At 36.6% G+C, this 21,457-nt stretch overlaps 1 protein-coding gene across 7 annotated transcripts in view; it reads right to left on the bottom strand.

The window, feature by feature from the left end:
• Positions 1–21,457, bottom strand: part of pard3aa (par-3 family cell polarity regulator alpha, a) — a 503,387-nt gene that overhangs the window by 87,328 nt on the left and 394,602 nt on the right. For all 7 annotated transcript variants that reach the window (XM_051881687.1, XM_051881689.1, XM_051881688.1 and 4 more), the window contains one exon: positions 18,165–18,437. In XM_051881687.1, the coding sequence (XP_051737647.1) occupies positions 18,165–18,437 (273 nt within the window). The remainder of the gene's footprint in view (positions 1–18,164; positions 18,438–21,457) is intronic.

Here is a 21,457-nt window from a genome sequence, read left to right as displayed (position 1 = left end):
CATTCGCTCAGAAGGAGAAGAACTCAAGCCGCTTGGCACAGCGGTGGGCAAGGTAAATTTAATTAAGCCCCGGTAAACAGTCAGTGGGTTTCAGATTTAAACGAACAAGCGCATCCAAAACTGGTAACGTTATATAAAGAACCACGCTGAACTACGAATGATGAAATCTGCAAGAGCACTTCATGTCTACTGACTGACCTCAGATTACTTAACCCTAGAATATATGACCAAAATACTGCATGAGTGAATGAAGGCATTAAAATGACCAGATTCAATGGTTTTCTTTATTCTCAATATAATGAAATAATTTAAGAATGTGATTACTCAAATGTTTCAATAATGTTCATTCATTCACTTATTATGCACATATAAACCTAATTTTAATATCATAATTATAGATCAAATTAAATTCAGTAGAACTGTAACGTGTTTATGCAATCTTTTTCATCTTTGTTCATCCATTCATATTTCAATCCATGGCTTTTCAACACCGCCTTTGGAGGGAATAAGATCCGTACCAAGGAAAAGTTTGGACACATCTCATCCTCATGGTCTTTTAGATCATAAGAAACATTCATTCAGGTGTGTCCAAATTTCTAACTGGTAGTGGCCTAACTAGTGAGGAAATCACAATTTTATGGAAGCTTGTTTCCGACATGAAAGGAAAAATAAAAAGGGTAATTGCGACTTTTTATTTCACAATTCTGAATTTTTTTCTAGTAATTGCGAGTTTTTATTTTACAGTTGTGGGTTATAAAGTCAGAATTGTGAGTTTTAAAGTCAGAATTGCGAGTTATAAAGTCAGAATTGCGTGATATAAAGTCAGAATTGCGTGTTATAAAGTCAGAATTGCATGAAAAGCCAGGAACGCACCAAGCCGACACCGACGAACTAGTGGCGATGAAAGCAGACTGCGGGGTTGGCTCACGTCGGCAGCGTCTGGGTCCAAAGTTGCCCTGACAAACCAAACCGACGCTCGACACCCGACGACCAAGTAGCACGTCCGTTCTGCACCTGCATAAAAAGAAATGCCTTTTTGTACCAGCAGGTGCCAGCAGGTGATCAGATGGCCCGACTGACCAATGAGCTCCGACGCCGATTCAACATGTCGAATCAGCCGAAAAAAAGCCGACAAGGACCAACTACAGCTGACGGTGCGGAACACACTGAGAAAACAGTCGGCTTGGTGTGTTCCGGGCTATAAAGTCAGAATTTTGAGTTAAATAAAGTCAGAATTGCGAGTAATAAAGTCAGAATTGTGTGTTATAAAGTCAGAATTGTGTGATTTAAAGTCAGAATTGCGTGATAAAGTCAGAATTGTGAGTTATAAATTCTGAATTGCATGATATAAAATCAGAATTGTGAGTTATAAAGTCAGAATTGCATGATAAAGTCAGAATTACGAGTTATAAAGTCGAAATTGCGTGATATAAACTCGCAATTGTGTGTTATGTCCAATTGTGAGGGAAAAAAGACTGACATTTTCTTCCAGAATTGCAAGTTTATATCACCCAATTTGGACTTTATAACTTGCAACATTTTTTTTTATTTTTTTTTATTTACTGGCAGAAACAAGCTTCCATACAATTTAGATAATGATAAAGATATAGCAATGGTAAAATAATAATAATAATAATAATAATAATAATAATAAAATAAAGTAAATTTAGTACAAATTGCTGTAGTATATAACTTAGTACATATTATTAAATTAGTACCATGATATAAATACTGAATTGTCTTTTTTGTTTGTATTGTCTATAGAATTGACAATCACCAACCAAAATCTTGATTCAATCTATGATGTGTGAAGGAACTAAACTAAAACATTATTATTGTCTCATAAAAAAAGACTTGGGGTGATAGAAAAATTGAAGAAGTAAATGAGAAGGAAAAAAAAAAAAAACTTTTGGGTTAGTTTGACCCCCTTTACGCATTCTAGAGTTGAATTAGCTTAAATGAAGAAATCGGAAACTCTACTCCAGGTAGTTTCCTTCAGTTCTTGTGAAAGGTAAAATCAATCAATGCCGTTTGATTCTTTTCCTTTTGAAATCCGAAGCAACCACTTATGGCCATTTGTTTATGGTAGACCTCCAGTGTTGTCCAAATTAGATTATGCAGATACAAAAACATCCATTTCGAACTCATCCATCTGCAAGGCAGATGTAGCTTGTGTAACTGAGTCTATTACTAATGGAAAAGAAAAAACAGCAAGAGGGCCTCCCACCTGTCTGTTTGCACCTTGTCAAAGGAGCATGATGGAGCCAGCAGAGTGTGTGTGCGTTCAGCCTGACAGTCGAGAACAGAGTGTTGGCATACATTTCTATATTTCGCATGAGAACGGGTTACGTTCTAGCCAAGTTCTGTCCAACTTCAGCCAGGTTCTGAAGAGCTACGTCTCACTCGGCCCGTCCTAACCCAGTCCAGTGCTGCCAGACCAGGAAGGAAGGGGCCGGGGTCACCTTGACAAGTCCACACCTGCCAAGAACGGAGAGGCCCAATGGAGGGTGCCGGACACAAGGATGCCAGGGGGACAATGAGGGCCAAATCAAACAGGGTAATATGCCAGAGGGGAGTAAGACTGAGTGATACAGAAAGAGTGAGAGACTGAGAGAAAAAAAAAAAAAAAATACAATAGAGACAGGGGACAAAAGTAAGTATAAAGATACCAACTATTTATTATATATTTAACTATTTATTATATATAACCCTCACTGTTGTTAGTTTCACTCAAACCATCCTTGTTCACATTACTTAAACTTACTTGAGTTGTTATATATATATATATATATATATATATATATATATATATATAAAAAATCAACAACTCAGTTAAATTAAGTTCATGTAGTTACATGAGCTTTTAAGTAATGTGAACAAGGATGTTTTGAGTTAAACTAACAACAGTGAAAGTTTTTTGTTTGTTTGTTTGTTTGTTTTTTGTCCAGTATAAACATATGGGTCATTGACGAATACGGTTTTTAAAAGTGTAAAAAACAAAAACATAATGGAGCTATAATTAATTTTGAAGGTTTATTAAGTGTTAACAATGACATGTGTTTTATGTGTGTTTTTTTTTATAAACAATTAACACTGCTTTTGTCATTATTTACAAGATGGACAAAATCTGTCACCAAAAAAAGTCATTCAGTTTAACCAAAATTTTGGTTTTACCGAATGACACTTTTGGTTATACCGAATTACGATATTTTCAAACAATGCTAACAGGCTGATATCTAGCTAGCTAGCTAGTTAGCTTGCTAGCTAGCTAAGAAAAGGACAATTAAACATTTTATATTTAGTACAAGTTAAAATATTACAACATTTTCCATGTTTTATAGCGGTTGTTCTGAATGACCCGATGTTTCAGGACATGCGTATGATCATGAATTTTTCAAATAGTTAAAAGAGAGTTAGTTACTTTGCTTCACGACCATGTGGTCCTTTGCAGGTGTCTGAATGATGTCACATCCTGTCACATGATACAGACTGCATGACTTGATCCAAAATGGTCCCTTTATATTGGTTACTCCGAATGAAATCAATGAAATTCATTTTTCTGGACATTCTTTTTCATAACAAATCACTTCTACACATCATTTTAATACAATTTTGCACTATGTTGATATATGATGTTATAAAATCATGCCAGAATGAAAAAAATATATACATTTATTACATTTTAAGATATTTTAATCACAAATGAAATGGCTGTATTGGCCTTTGGACGGTTAAACCGAATGACCGTTTGACACTTCAAAATCTTTAAAATACCTTTATATGTAGCAAAATATAATTAAAACCTTTTGGATTCAATAAAAGAGATCTAGTTGTACTACCTTACATACTTTGGATGTCATATCTTTGTTTTTTATTATTATTAAGGCCTTTGGACAAAAAAAATGACCCGTCACGTCATTAACCCATATATAATGTTATTTAAATGAGCATAATTAATAAATATTTATATTACACAATATATATAATCATTGAATCAGTATTTTGAATCAACTCAATTCCAAAGAACTGACTAAGATGAACTGAAGATGATTTTTGAACAATGAAAGGGTGCAACGCTAGGCAACTAGTGTGGATCTAGTGTGGAAGCACACCATATTAAAATCATCACGATATACCCCCTTATATTGAGTTCTCAACAGTATTAAGAACAACACAGACAGATTCCCTACCTGGCAAAAAACCAAGAAAAGCAAGAGACTACAACTGTGAAACGTGAGAAAGCAGTGACAACAATATCAAGCAAACATGATGAAGATCCACAGAGGACCGCCAGTGGATGGAATGCGTAAATGAGCACAGAAAGAAAGGAAATAGATAAGACAGCAAAAGTGAGTGGGGGAATACCGTAGGACGGCGAAGTGAATGAAGAAGAAAGCGTAAGGGGGGGGGACTGTAAATCCTCTCATATGATTTCAGATCGCCCCTGCACTCTTCCATCACACTCCTGCTTTTCCAATCACATTTATTACTGCCGCTATTTTTGGGGAGGTGTACGTGATGGGGGAATGAAAGCCGGGATGTTATGCTAGCTGAGGGATCCGTGATTACGTTAGCGAATTGGGTTATCCATCATATGAAAACTGTCGAGTAGATCTCAGACATACAGTAGAAGACGGAAAATAGAAAGAACCGCCGGTGACCCAGAAAAGGCCATTACGGCGATATCTAATATCTAAGCACAGGTCTCTCTCAAACATAAAACACTGGATATGAGTCTGCATTCGTCATGGAGTCACGCAGGGTTAAAGATGTGATTTTTTTGCCATCAGGAATCGAATAAAGCACTAGGCATTCTTCTCTTGATCGTATTTGCTTTTATAACATCCCGAGGCGAGAAGAACTCGTCTTAGTTTCTTGGGCACAGTTAATTGTGTTTTAGCCATTATTTCTACCACAAATGATGCAATTTTATTGGCTGCTTTATTAAAAATGCTCCCATAGTCTAAAATACACATTAGTCATTATAGTTTACTTACTTTAATATATATATATATATATATATATATATATTTAAAAAAATTCAGGATTTTGCTCATTTGTTGGCAAAAGCTGTGTTCAGAATTGAATACTAACATACTGCTTTCGTATACTGTGCAGTATGTATTGAATACCGCACACTATTTAAAAAAATAGGATGTGAAGCAGTACACATTATGTAACATTACTAATTTCAAAAAGTAGTATGCTACATTGTCACATGACCTCATATATATATTTCATATTGGGAGATATTTGCATGCATCATCAGGGAGCCGCTTTCAAAATGTGGGGTATTGAAATCGTGTTTCAATGCGTGCTCGCGTTTTACTTTCACTTTTGATTTCGCAATCACGCATACTCTGTGAATAGGAAGAGGCGGTGCTGAGCACGCATTCTACAAGATAAGACATCTCTCAGACGCTTAGGCTCCGTTGTGCAATGAATCCTCCGCCATGGTCTTGTCAGTCATCTCGCCACGTGATCAGCAAATTCTGATTCCTGCTGCACTACGTACAGTGCTGCAGCTCGTGTTGGATGAGCTGGATGGGATTCAAGCCACCGCTATCCAACTGAATGAAAGGTTTTTTTATTTCTATAAAAAGCTAAATGACAGTGGAGGCGTACTATAAACGTAGCGGTGGCATATTCTATCCTAATTTCACCCTCACACTCCGTCATGGCAATATCGCGAGACATATATATATATATAAAGAACATATTAATAATTCCTGCACTGATATTTTGAGGCGAGTTTCTCTCTGTACAAACCAAACAGTGTTAATAGAGCGTAGAATTAGTTTTAAAATGAGTGTAAACTCATTCCCACCCATGTGTAATCAGCAGTGGTTCTGTTTGGCCTAGTGCAGTCAGAGATTAAGTGTGTGTTTGCTGAGCTTTGAGCCCAGATGTGGGACGAAGAAACTCACTTTGATTATATTTCATCTGGCAGGCCTGCACAATGCATGCCCAGCTCTTTCTGCTTTCATCTTCCTGCTGGAAGTTCATTAAAAGACGCGGATCAAACATACTGTATATGCATTCTAATAAGGCCATCCGTTTCTTCCTGCACTCGTGTGTGTTGTTCGAGCACACGTGTGTTTGCATACATGTGCGATGAGGTAGTTGGGATGTGTGCGCCGCTCTCGTTTCAGGCTGTTTGCTTTCCTAAATAAATGTAATGGTGCAAACGGAGAATAAATTGCTTGCTTCTCATTCCATCTCATCCTGTCCATCCCAGAGGGGCCTCTCGCTAAAACGGACCAAAAAATGAAACCGGACATGCTGGATAATTCACTTGCTTTTCGCCTCCAAGATACCACAGGCTATCAGCGCACAAAGCATATGATAAGAGCACATGTTAGAGCCTCTGGATTATCACTACAACACAGCAGCAGACACACAAACACTCTTGAAATGAGCCTATAGGACTGAATATGTATGTGTGTGCTCCTACACACACAGACACACTCACACGCACATACACACACACAGGCGTATTCCATAGGAGTAATGGTTTTTTTACTGTACAAACTGTACATTCTATCCCCCTACACTACACTTACTCCTAAACCTATCACAGAAAACATTCTGCATTTTTACATTTTTAATAAAACATTGTTTAGTATGTTTTTAAAGTTATTTTAAATATGAGGAATCATGAAATGTCCTCATATTTCATGTTTACGTCGTAATACCAGTGTAATACCCATGTCATTATACAAATACCCATGTCATTATACATGCTTTACATTTAGCAATAATATTTACAAAATAATAATAATAAAATCTTATATATTTTATTAGCCTCACGAAATTAAAAACAAAACAAACGAAAAAAACAAAAAAAAACAATTAAAAATGCACATCCTCCCTTGAATTAAACTTGCATGTTTTCATAATCAAAGAACTGAAAAAAGGTCTAACAAAGACAGAGGAAAACAAAGGTCTAGAAGCAGGCATCTTTCTTTCTACTATTTTATTGCTATCAAAAGACTCCATATGAGCAGCATCTCAGCGGGAAGCAGCCGGAAAGCGAGCAGAGGAAGCAATAAGCGGCATATTTGCCGAACGTTTTGCTGCTGATGTAAGCAGCTGAAATTGCCATAATCAAAGACAGCGCCATTAAGACTGTGTGCTTGAGATATATATGAGATTTTACTTTCCCTTGGGCTTAATGAAAGAACAGATTAAACATTCACGCACATCAACATATGAAACCATCTCCAAGAGTTCATATATTTACACATGAATTATTAACAAAAAGTATTTAAACGAGTGCGCTCCAGATGCACAAAGATATAATGATGCTGTAATTGATTTAAGTAGAGAAAATATGACAATAAATAAAATAAAATCACCACCGCAATTAAGATTAACTTTTAGTTCGACATTAATTGAGGTGTATGTATGCTGGTAATGCAATAGAGCTGTGGCTGCATTATCGGGTAAGTAAATCTCATAATCTCATTTGTAATGGGAGAGGGAAATGTGCCTTTATGACAGAACGATAATGCATCAGGGAGAAAATGATGTCTTGACTTGCTCTGAATCTACGGTTGAAAAAGCTCCGCAGGTTTCTAGAGGAGTTTGGCTAGTTAGACAATATTCTATAATAAAGTTAACATGAAACAGCATTCACAACCCATTTCACTACAGTGATGGGACAATTTTTTGAGACACAACATTAATTTAAAGTATATATACTCTAAGAAAAGTCTGTAAAAATAGTGGGGGGGGTCGGTATTGAAAAGTCATTTATTAATTTTGTGCAAAATGCGATATCCGTCGTGTTATTCTGTCATGTTTTCTCCCTTTCTTTCCAATATGCGAAAAACGCCAGTCTCCTCTCTCTGCAGAATGCGATACATCCACTCAACCAATCACAGCGCACCATTCCACGCACTATAAACAGTAATGGCGGCACTCTGAATACACCCGGCATCCTAGTTTTCCTTATCTGCTTTGTACTTTGTGATCAACAAAAACAGAAAAATGAATAATTTTGACAGCATTGATGAACCTGTGGTGGTTTCTGCGGTGGGGAAGAAATGCAAGTCATCGAAATGTAATCATTTTCTCCGTAATGACAAACGGAGATATAATTCATTTATAACATTAACAAGATGACTCGTTGAATTCATTTTGGGAGCGACGGCTGAATGTATTTTTAGTAAAATGCCTGTATATAAGATTAGTATTGGCAAAGTTCAGAGGCTGTCATATATGTGAATCAACTTACTTGGTTGTGTATTTTCAATATGAAAAATAACTTTTATATTGATAGATTAATTGCATTTTGAAAAAAAAAAAAAAAAAAAACATGTCATGGATTTATTGCATTTTGGGAAAAAAATAATCCGTTTTTATAATAAACCTTTTAAAATCAAAATGTAGATTTGAATTTTTAATGATTTTATAACCAAAAGATGCTATGTGAAATTTTGAAACAGAAAATAGTGGTTTTCATCTTGCCACTTTCTTGGTAAAGAAAACACCTTTTTACTCAAATTAATCAAAATGGAGTTATAGCGTTTTGGGACCAAACTCTTCATATGTGTGTGTGTATATATATATTATATATATATATATATATATATATATATATATATATATATATATAAAGGCTAATGTTTTACAGTATGTATTTGAGGAGCAGAGAAGAGTGTCTTAGTCCAGCATTTGTTGTCAAGTCTTTGCCAATACTGCCTTAAATAGCCTGTGCATAGCATTTAGTCTTTAATAACATGAGATTTTGGCCAAATGACAGAAACAACTGAGTGCCCACATAGCTACAGTAAACTTTAAGTTGATGAAAACATAATGCGATGCACTTACTGCCTCAGATGCAGCCGTTCTAATGATGGACAAAACACATATGTCCTAAATTCTCTGAAATTCACTAGTCAAAAACCTCCATTTGAGCTTGGTTTTGATAAGTATAGAAAGAAAGAAAGAAAGAAAGAAAGAAAGAAAGAAAGAAAGAAGAGCAGATTCCCTGTTGGCCTAGTGGTCAAAGTCAGGCAGTGTCAAGAGAGCTGAGACATTAACACAGCAGGAGAACTGTGAAAGAGTCAGCTCAGAGATGTGAAGAGCTCTCGTCTACTGGGATTAATGACCTTCCGGGTCAATTATCATTCTCTACCATCACATATTCCCAACTCCAAAGAAAGTACAAAAATAAAAGAGGAGGCAAAACGAAAAAGTACAATTGCTTCCAACAAAAATGGCTGCTGCTAATGTTTATCAAAAGCTGTTGAGATACTTTCACTTCATGATACAATTTAAGTAGTGTGCAAAGTCAGGAAATACTGGATTTAGAGTAAAAGAGGAGTAGAGAGGTGATGCTCTTTACACCATTCTTGCTAACACCGCTCTCTGGAGCGTTAGCCTTCTTCTCCCATGAGCGCTCTCTGTCTCTCTCTCGCTCTCTCTCTCTCTCTCTCTCTCTCTCATCTCATCTCACCTTGACTTAGAGCAGCTTACAGAGTCTTGCTCTAATGGGAGCAGCCGTCAATCAAATCATGTGCATCAAGGAGAAGACAGGTCCCCTCTCCCACCACACAAACACAAAAGCTACGACACAAAGAGTAAGCATAGAAGTACAGTACATTTATTAAGGAGCCGTTCACAATTTATTCCAATTTCAAGAAGTCGTGATTTGATTCCAAAATGATTCCTGGTACATAACTCATTATTATTCTAATGTAAAAATGCAAAATGCAGTAACTACACTTTCTTTCAATGCTGGGTTAAACTGAACTGACTGAAATCAGGTCTTTTAGACTGCGGCATGTCATTTGATCATCCTGATTGGCTCATATTTAAAGATTCAGAGTGCGCACATCACCACCACCACGCAACAGTTTTATTATCGTTAACGGAAATGAAAACTAAACGAGGACATTTTTGTTAACTGAAATGAAAGAAATTTTAAATAAACTGAAATAAATACATTTTCATGACTTCAAAACTAACTAAAATTAAAATGGTCTAACTTTAAAGCACAGCAAAACAAAACACAAATCAAAACAAAACAAAAACAGAGTAAAGTAAAAGAAAAGAAAGTGCAAAACAAATCAAAACAAAAAACACAAAGCAAAGCCAAAGAAAACACAAAACAAAGCAAAACAAAACGAAATGAAATGAAACGAAACAAAATAAAAGCAAAGCAAAACAACTCAAAAAACACCTGCTGTTCAACATTTTTAGATTATACTAATTAGCACATTAACTTTAGCATCCCTAAATTTTATATATATAATAAAACCTAAATAGAAATATCTTTAAAAAAAAGAACAGACAAATGTAGTGTCAAATGTAGTGACAACATTAGATACAGATTGAGCCTCTCTCTTAATACACATCCCAGGTCTTACTGAACAGTTCATTATTGCATTTTATTCCAAAAAAAAAGTACCATCATAATTTTCTGCTAAAAAAATTATTTTTTTATTCTTTTTTGTTATTCCTTAAGCCTGACATCTTATTTTTCAACCACCTGCCATATCATTTCATGATCCAATCAACGTCTAATGGATAAATCAAGTCTTTTTACACAACCTGATTTAAAAAGGATTTCATCCACTACAAAGACATATTTTCTGATATTTTTGCATGTTTTGTTGGCTGAACGGTCAACGCCCAGCTACTTAACAGTAGAACATATTGAACGGGCTGTACTTCCATCCCTAATAACCTTGTTTTGGTTTGTATCAAATTGATCTGAAATGTACCGTGACTAAGGTTTATGAGATGTGAGGTAAAGTGGTGCCCACTAGAAACCACAATGCCTCTTAACGCACATGCACAGATTTTGGACTCAGTTCCAACCGCCTTTCATTCATTCAAAGGGGACCAATGAAACGGCAGTAATAAAGGAAGAGAATCTGGATAATGGAGCCTCGCTTTGGAGTGACTGTAAAAGCAGGAGAGGGTGTGTTCACTAGCCCAGGCCCCATATTACAAACCCTTTTACAGGGCAGAGAGCCTGGACTCTCCACGGTTTACTGGCACTCTGACCTTCCGACTGGGACGCTTTAAAGGCAGACGTATCGGACCCAGACATTTGGTAATTGTCTGAGCATATTTATTCAGCTGCAGAACAGTGAGATAAAGTGGTTTTTCTGTTTCCGCTGAGGGTTTCTCGTCTTTAGAGATCTGAACGCCCTCTTCTTTGGATGCCAAGAAGAAAAAAAAGCTTTTATTGATTTTTATAGGCATGGGTTATTGCCACGTAGACAAGAAATCACATGCAAATGTTAACAATCCCAGGCTGCAGATGGTTGGGATGCAAGACTTTGACCTCTAATAGGTTGATTGAATTTTGCCCATAAGCCCTCTGCACGCAACTCGCTTCGGCTTGTATACCATGACGGCACCACGGTTTTACATCGTATCCAGTAGACTCCACTATCCAGCACATTAACAGCATCACCTCACTTTTTAATACCAATAAATCAATGGCTTGTCTATTGAATGTGGCTAATGCACGGTGGAGGCCTTGACCAGGCCAACGTAATGGATGTTTATTTGAACATGCTGGAAAATTAACAATGTGCTCCCTCAATGCATTCTCTCTCTCTCTCTCTTTTTCCATGCAACAAGCATTCATTATGAAACGTCACATGAAGTCAGCAGATGTGTGGCCATCCCAGAGAGGTTGGTAATGCTACCAGTGATTGCTGGGAAAAGAGAGTTTGTTCCCAAACTGAAATCTAAAGTAAACACCAGTCGTAGATCTTCCCCTCAGGCATATCAGAGATTCGCTGCTTGAGGCTCTCGCCACTGCACAACATCGCCTTGTGCTTTGAACTCATCGACTAACTCTCAGGACTGCAAACTCAGACTGCATGTCAAGAGCTTTGAGTTGGCAGATGTTGCCAGTGAATTCTAAGTGGGACAAAAGTGTTATGTGACTTAAAGGGTTAGTTCACCCAAAAAAATAAAATGGAGTGTCTATTTACACTAAGTGCAAATAGCGTCCTTTGTTGGCAAACGCTATTTATTTTTTTATTATTTGTATAAGTCTTGCAGATCTTGTTCTTAACGCGATTGACACGGGATCGAATCCGCCTTTTGCGGCCAATAAACATGAAAATAATGTTCTAAAAGTGGAAATAAACTGCGAACGAGTGTTTAATAATATTAAAATTGTTTATTGGGTAGGTTTAGGGGAAGTTGTAGGGAGGGTTTTTATTCTCCCATTAAGGCAGCATCCATTTAATAATTTTAATAAATATAATCATTTACGCTCTATGATATTATTGCATCCTGTCAATGTACAAAATACTGAGGTGCAAATAGTATCTGCCAATATAAAGTATAGATAGCATCTAATTACTATTTACTCTTATTGCAAAGAACTGATACTTTGACATGGTGTAAATAGAATCTATCGCTATTTTCACCTAGTGTAAATAGCATATCGCTAAGAAAATGCTGTTTCACTTGCATCTACAGCTATTTGCACTTAGTGTGAAATGAAAATGCTGTAATTAATTAATCACCCTCATGTCGTTCCAAACCTGTAAGACTTTCGTTCATCTTCGAAACATTTAATGAAGATCTTTTTGATGAAATCTATGAGATTTCTGTCCCTCTATTGACAGCCTACGCAACTACCAATTTCAAGCCCCAGAAAGGTAGTAAAGAAATTATTAAAGTAATCCTTGCGACTCCAGTGCACTGTAAAGCCAAACAGTGAAATTAATTAAATGAGTTTGTTTCACTCAAAAAATAATGAAAGTTCATTGTAAAAATTTGCGTGAACTCAAAATTTGATTTTAGTAAGCTGAACTCAATATTATTGAGTTGCAGCAGATTTCTAATTCCCAGCATGCTTTGCGTCAGACTGTATAAGGAAAATAAATGTTGAAATTAAGTGTTTATTTTGTGTGTTTTTGCACAGGATTAACATAGGGAGACATACGTTAGTGTTTAATGTTGTGTTATGTTGGGATTACAGGGGGTAATGCTAGTTATGCTAGTTTTGTAGGATCACCATTGTGGTGAAGAGTAGAGCCTGTTGAGGATGGGCTGCAAAGCTTTTAAGATCACATATACTGTATGTTGTTTGATTATATACATGCAAGTATATAATGACAGTTTCTTTGACAGTTTCTTTGGCCACACTGGCCTTGCTCCACTTCCACAGCTCTCGGCCCCGCCCCACTTCCACCCCGCCCTAGTTCTACTAACTTAAAAAAAATGAGTTAGTTTACTTAAATGTTTTAAGGTATTGAGTTTTGAGTATTCTGAACTTAATGAGTTTTATAGTGTGGTTTAATCTCAGTTTTAAGAAGCGATGTGAGTGCTTTGTTGTGCAAAAAAAAAAAAAATATATATAAATTTATCACTTTATTTACAAAATTTTAATCTCCAGCTAACATTCAGGAGAGCGCTACAATGCATGTGTGTTGATGCGAGAGCGAACGTTGTTGCATGACCGTAATTTGGAGCTTAATATTTTGTAAATAAAGTAGTAAATTGTGTTTTTGTTTTGTTTGTTTGTTTTTTTCGCAAACAAATCACTCACGTCTTTATAAAATTGAGGTTAAACCACTGTAGTCGCATTGATTATTTTAATGATGTCTTTACTACCTTTCTGGGGCTTGAAAGTGGTAGTAGTGCAGCTGTCAATGGAGGGACAGAAACCTCTGATTTCATTAAAAATATCTTAATTTGTGTTCTGAAGATGAACAAAAGTCTTACAGGGTTGGAACAACATGAGTTTTCATTTTTGGGTGAACTATCCCTTTAAGGCTGGATGCACACTGCAAACATGGTTAATATAGTGATCCAAACCCAACAGCTACTGGAGTTTTGAACTTTTTGCAGTGCGAACAAGCCTGAAGATCTGAATCTGGTCTTTTGAAGAAGACCAGTGACATTCAGTGGCATTCTAGTATTATCTGTTTCTTTTGATTTTGGGAAAATGAGTGAAAAGTGACCTGTACATTCTCAACAAGTGCTTTTATGAGATTCTGATACAGGCCTCAGTGGTTGGCTGTGATTGACAGGAATTGAACAGACCCTCAGTGAGCCTTATCCATTTCCTGTTCTGTGCACTTTAGACAGGAAATCCTCCTCACCAATGTTATCTATAAAGAGATGAAATCAGTTTCCCTCTGTGCCACTTCTTTAAGATAATAAACTATTTAAACGTCCAAGAAAACAACTCTTTGTGATAAAACTTTTTGGACTCTCACCAAATCCCACGTATCTCTTTATAATGAGCTAAAGTTGACGTTCACTCAAGGATTGTTTATTTCAGGAGCCTGACGCTATGAAAGTTCTATTAGCTTTCATTTAGAAATGCAAATGTTTGTTTTGATTCACTGAGGGAGTCGGGCCTTTCAAATGGAGTGATGTGACTGTCTAGAATTTGAATGCATTATGCCGTTTACATAGATTACAGCCCTCGCAGCCAAATACGAATGAAAGTATGCAATTTATTCCAGAGCCGCGACGACAAATATTACAACGTATTTCACAAAGGCTTGCTTCTAAGTGATATGCAAAGCAGCGTGAAGTTCTAAACTCGCTATTTAAAATATACACAGGATGATGTGCATGTAATCAGATGCCAAGCAGGTAAGTCTGCGTCAAGCTTTATGACTCCGTTTTCTGAAATAAACATTTTCTTTTTTTTTTTTTTTTATAGGAAAGAAGACTCAGTATACTGGATGTGCCTATTTAAGATCTTCCATATGTAACGTATAGTCTCATAAAGTTCTCTGTTTATCATTCACCCTGGAGATTAATCAGACAGCAAATAGTGAATTTTGCAGAAGTTCTCAGATTTTAACTCTGGGAGGGACAAATAAGTTAGTAATGTATCTGTGCTAGAATTTCAGAAGATATCTAAACTGTACTAAAAAATATTTGTATTTGCTTCTGGGTATATATCTGATTAATAAACAGAAAATGAACAATAATTCATACAGCAGAATCATTACAGAATTTGAGGAAGGGGTCTTGGAGGTAGGTTGCTTGCTAACTAGATTAGCTCAATAGTTTCAATAACGTGATATGAATTTCACAAATTCATAGATGCTCTATGAATGCATCTTCTGGGTTTTTTTGTATATCTTTCAGTGCGTGTCTTTTCTTATCTTCAGAAAGAACAGCTGAATATGCACACTGCAGAAAATAGAAGAGCCTGCACCACCAGCCATATGAAACATTTATTATGAATCTTGCAGGACAGTCAACAGCAGTTGTTTTCATGCCCACAAGTTTCAAATTTACAATGTCAGGACATTCTGGAATGAAAGGTGCTGAGTACAACTGTCACAAAAAGCATCAGTAAGAATATGTTCCAGTGTCATAAAAACAAGATTTTCAAGATTTTCTTCACTTGTTCTCTTCCTTCAAACTTAAACAAACAAACAAACAAACAAATAAATAAGTTAAAAAAATAAATAAAAACACTGGCAAATATGATATAATAATAATAATAATAATAATAATAATAATAATAATTGTTGTTGTTTATAATATAATATTTTTTCCTAAAAAAGTATACAAAAAGTATATAAAATTATTTATTTTTAAAATGATTTATAATGTGTATATTAAAATAATATAGGACATATTAAAATATATATATATATATATATATATATATATATAAATGAAATGCATTCTAATATTACAACACAATCTACTCTAGTAATGTTTAGGATAAATAAATAAATAAATAAATACACACTGGCAAATATGATATAATAATAATAATAATAGTTGTTGTTGTTTATAATTTAATAATTTAATTCTAAAAAGTATACAAGTATATACAATTATTTTGTTAATGATTTATAATATATGTACATTATATATATATATATATATATATATACACACACACACACACACACACATATATATATATATATATATATATATACACACACACATATATATATATATATATATATATATATATATATATAATGCATTTAAATGAAATGCATTCTAATATTACAACACATAATCTGCAAATAAACAAATAAATAAATAGTATATAACAATGCTACTAATAATAATAATTATTATTGTTGTTGTTGTTGTTGTTGTAGTAATGATACAAAATAATAAGCAAATAATTGATCACATATAGAAACTATAGCATTGGAGAGTTACTGAATAATTATTTATACTTGTTTTAATAATTTTAACGAAGTATACAACTATATAAAAGTATTCCTTTAAAAAATATTTATAATATATGTACATTAAAATAATAAATAAAATATGAAAATACACTAAAAATATATTAAGATAAATGAAATGCGTTCTTAATTTAGCGCTGAGCAGAAGAAGACGAAGAAAATAAAACAGGATAGGCAGGCAATCCAAGACAAAAAAATAAACAAAAAAATGCCGGAAAAATGAAGAACAAGGAGGAACTTAAATACACAATGGTGATGAACTAATAACAAACAGCTGTGATAATTAATGAGTGTCCATGGAAACTAAGGGAAACTAAGACAAAGGAGAACATGTGACTATAGAAAAACAAACTAAAAGTCCATGAAAACGAAACTTAACATAATTGTGACACTTATGACAATGTACCCTAGTAATGTTTATTCAAAATAAATACAAATATATATAAATAAATAAATAAATAAATAAATAAATAAATAACATATTCTACCCTAGTACTGTTTATTTAAATAAGTAAGCAAGTAAGTAACTCACATGAGCAAACAGTAATAGTCAGGGCACTAGGGACAGACTGCTGCCCTTTTGCTGCCACGAGAGATATTGGCACAAGGATTAGCCAGATTACTGAGTGGCTGCGTAACCTTGTCATATTCACACTGTGGCCAAATGGCAGGGGGTGTCAGCGGGTGATCTCATGACAGTTGGGGGCGGTGGGAACGCTCCTGCTGGGAGAACAGCAGTTGGCAACGTAATAATCCCCTTCCCACTGCACCCTGGGAAAGGTCACACACCCAGAGTGACATATGTCAATCACTGCCTTTGCTTCACCGCCGGTGACGGGGCAATTAACTGCCGCCTCAATAAACCCAGAGAGAGTAATTACTGTTTAGGAAAGAGACACACTGGCCTTTCATAGCATTTCCATAACTAACCGCTAACCATTTCATAACCACTAGAATAAGAGAGCAATTATGATAATTCCTCAATGTGAAAACATTGTGCAGTAATGCTGGAGCAGCCAGTCACTGAGTGACTTTCCCTTTGTTTGTTCATACATTCATGGTTGTGTATTGGTCATAAATACTGTAAAATCAGCAATGAATCAGAAAGTTTGAAAACAACAATAGGAACATTTGTGTTCTGAAGATGAACGAAAGTCTTACGGGTTTGGAACGACATGAGGGTGAGTAATTAATGACAGAATTTTCATTTTGGGGTGAACTAACCCTTTAAAGTATAATATATCCACAGTAGCCACTCATTTTAAAAGTATTCTTAAGTGTACTTCTCTTTCAAAGGGTCAATAGAAACACAGGAAGTAAAATTGTATTTGTTAAACCATTACATGGGATGTTTAAAACTGCAGTTTGCAGTATAAAGTTGACTTTTCTTTCCCTTAACAACCCAGATGAATTTCCGGAAATTCTGTGCACGTTGAGGCAAAAGCTAGGGTGGATCTGACATGATCCGTGATAATAAAGGAGCCTGCCGGTTATTAAATTTTCCCATCCAGAGAATTATCAATGATTTACCTGTGCTATAAAGCCAGCCGGTGGGACACAGGTGAGAAATCTGATAACAGTGTTTGTTTGACTTTAATTTTTTCACACTACAAAGGGTGGATGAAAGCAGCTTTTCATTTTTAAAACTTCAAGGCACGAACAAATATAAAGGGAGAACATGTTCTATTAGTCAGTCGTCTGCAGAGAACCTTCCCTTTTCTCAGAAAAATAAAAGAAACTTCAAAAGTGCTGATGCCCTTCACTCTATCCAACCTTAAAAATGAGAAATATTTGACAGCTCACGAACACGAGAAAACATGCCAGCATAGCATTATGCAAAGCTTTAGAAATATATACCCAAGGTTGCGTCCTTCAAGTCAAGAAAATGTTATTGTCCCATTATGTCAGCCAAGTATTACTTAACTGCCTTGAAAAACAGCCTGTACATCATGTCAGGATGATTCTGAAGGATGAAAGTCTTAAAGATCTTACCTGTCTGCAGAGGTTGGGCGTCCATTACGGGGCTTGTTGACCTGTGCGTAGAGAGCCTCTAAGGGGAGGGACTGGTCTCGGGGGCTCTGAGGACGCTCTTGACCAGGGTTATGGCTTAGGTCCATACTGCTGTCCAGGGACGAGTCCAGAGAGCCGATCCCCGCGTAGGTGTGCTCCTCATCGGAACTGAAGGTTCGGTTGATGTCCTGGATCTCAGCGTAGTCTCGTTCTCTGGCCTGTCGCTCTCTGAGCTCCCTGGTCTTAGCTTGAATTCTACAAACACAAAACATCATTTGAGGTTTAGATGTGTAGTACACACTCAACTTCAATTTCAATCCCTCTCTTTTCACACCAGAGTATTTGGTTCCATACCATAGTACATTTGTGTCATCAATGTAAGTGCCACCACAGATACTAGAAGCTACTAGCAGTTATGTAAATATTTAAGGTGTAAAGTCATGTCTTTTTACTGTTATGCCCTGTTTACACCTGGTATTAAGATGGGTTAGGGTTATATTGAATCACAATTGGTAGACTGAATCACAATTGGATGAGGAAGACATTCCTGTTTACACCTGGTGTTTGAATCTCTCGCTTTTGTCCACTTTCAACCACTTCTGTCCTGATTTCTTCGAGGGGAGGGTCTATTTTCATAGGGTTTTTTCAGATCTTTCGATCTTATGGACAAAATAAGCTCACGCAATTCACATGTGAATGTGTCTGGAGACGATGGAAAAACATACGGACAAAGCAGCTTTCGTTTCTGCTCTGACAGCCACAAAACCACGCTGAATGCGTTGAGTGCGTGTTAGAAATCAGGAATGGTACGAGAACATTGCACTCTTCAAATCAAACTCTGGTCTTCATCCGACAAATTTTAAATCCTGTCTGGCTAGCGCGCTTCCCATAATGTTTACGCGTTAGGTCAGTAGGCGGTCTTTAGTGGCTGTTCGAACGCATTCGACCACATGAGCATTTACACTATGAAAGCAATCTGGGCGAATGTGTTTTTGACTACCTCTGGAAATGGACAAAAGTGGACAAGCTCAAAACATTTTAGACCCTATTTACACCTGTATTTAGCATTGTCCACTTGTGATCTGATCGACCAAACCGTATCTTAATACCAGGTGGAAACAGGGCCAAAGAGATGACTCAATGACTCTGATGCAATAACATCATAAACTCACTAGTGTGAAAATGCCCTATGGGTACTCTCTTGAGATTCATTTCCACCTTTGTGATATTGCCCTCAAAAAATGCCATCAAAAGCAATAGCACTTTGTCCATCAGCAATGTATAACATTTATTACAGCCTGGAAGAACCAAAGCTTTTATGTGAGACGCAACGAATTGGAAAACAGACCTCTTGGTCTAGCCGAGACTCCCGACTGCACTGCGAATCACTGAGCTCAGGACCCCCTACTGGCATCATGAGCTGCTAAATGTCTGCCAAACCTGCTTTATTTCACTACTATTGGATCCCTCTAAATGGAAAAGGAAGCAAGACCACTGAGGCCCTGTTCATTCGAGCCTCTACTTTTGAATATATTTCAAACCGCTCATGGTAAAGGTTGTGGTCTCTTTCTTTGGAGAAGATTGTCAATGCACAGATTCCCTAAAACTGCCAGTAGGAAGTCTTCCCAAGAAGAAGGGAGTGATTTCTCCTTCAGATCGCTCTGATCTTCCGCCAACCGCCTCTTTCTGCCTTCCCTCAACCTCTCTGTGTTTCTCTGTGCAGGAGGTTTTCAAAGGCCGCTCCTGGTGCGCTGAACTGAATGAGTCTTTTTGTGTCTAATAGGCCACATGTGTCGTTCTAAGTGCTGTGCTGAGGGAAAGGAGATCCTCAGGAATGGAAGCGGTAGTGGAATAAGAGGAAAGGCCGGTGCGGACAAGGGGAAAGACTCCTGTAGGGTGACCTCTGTCTTTGGTACCCACCCATCTCATCAGATCCAGATGGGCTCTGGAACTCGAGGGATGCCCCATCACAAAAACCTGAGGCTTTTGGAAGTATTTAAGTACCCTACCTCCTCACCACCCCAGGTCAGGTTTGACCTTTGACCCCTGACATCTATCTGTCAGTCGTGTGATTGACAGCTTTACCGAGGTGAGAAGAGTTGTAGGATTTTCCCATCTAGCAAGACTGAATGTTTCCACACATTCTCATAAGTGCGATCTAATTTACCAACAATGAGCGTTTTCTCTCTGTCAGAGTCTAATACAATTACAATGCCATTGACTGTCTCTCTCTCTCGCTATGCTGCTTGAGGAAATCCAATTTAATGTGCTAGAATTGTGTGCATTTATGACTCACGATAATACTCTGGGAAACACTTGGAAATCAACATGAGCATATTTTCATGTGTGTGTGTAAATTGTGGCATGAAACGGAAGTTGCGATAGTCATTTCTTCCCTATTGTGACGTATATCCAAGTGAAACAGATTCAGGAACAAGAAAAAATGTAGGGCGGGGCTTGATTTTGACCATGGGGAACTGATTGGATGCTTGTGGTTTGCTATTGGTGGATCTCATGTGAGTGACAGGTTTCCCCGGCCTCGTCATCAGAGAAGAGATGTCGCTACAAGAGGGAGGGGAAGTTATTGTGATTAAAGGGGTCATGAATTGAAAAATTTTGATATATACAAGAGGTCCTTGTACTATAAGAATATCCTGTATGTTTCAGAACCGAAAACTTCCTTGTTAGTCCAATAAAAGCTTTTATTGACACCAGACCCAGCGAACGACTCGTCCCCAAGTGTGCCTATCTAGGTGAAACACTGCCTCTGCAGAAGAAATCAACAACTACTTCATCATTGCAACGTAAGCCCCGCCCCCTGCCGTGTTAGTGAGACGAGAGAAGAGTGATACAACAGGACAAAAATAACATTACCTTTCAAAGGATCCTAATGCTAGGAATATGGTTATTTATTTTTAACAACGTGAATGTCTCAGTTGAGCTTTATTTAGTTGTATTCAGTACATTTCACAGTGGATTCTTTGGTAAATCAATCGCATTTCGGGGCAGGCTTTGCAAACAGACTTTTACGATATGGACTCGACAGTAATGCAACAACATTAGTAAGTAACTGTTAATGCATGATCTGATATGTAATGATTGATGTACAGTCAGTTGTTCAGTGACTAAACAGTCAACTTCACATTGTTTCTCTTAGTAGGATAAAAATCTGTTATTTAAATGGTGATTAAATTATATATAGAAAGCAATCAAAGAACGCTCCCTTTATAATCGCTGGAGCTGTCAATCAAACAGCAGTTTATCAGTTACTGAGT

This window comes from Ctenopharyngodon idella, chromosome 23 (assembly GCF_019924925.1).
Source record: "Ctenopharyngodon idella isolate HZGC_01 chromosome 23, HZGC01, whole genome shotgun sequence".
Lineage (NCBI taxonomy): Eukaryota > Metazoa > Chordata > Actinopteri > Cypriniformes > Xenocyprididae > Ctenopharyngodon > Ctenopharyngodon idella.
The sequence above is the reverse complement of the archived record's forward strand: the minus strand, read 5'-3'. Positions and strand labels throughout refer to the sequence as shown.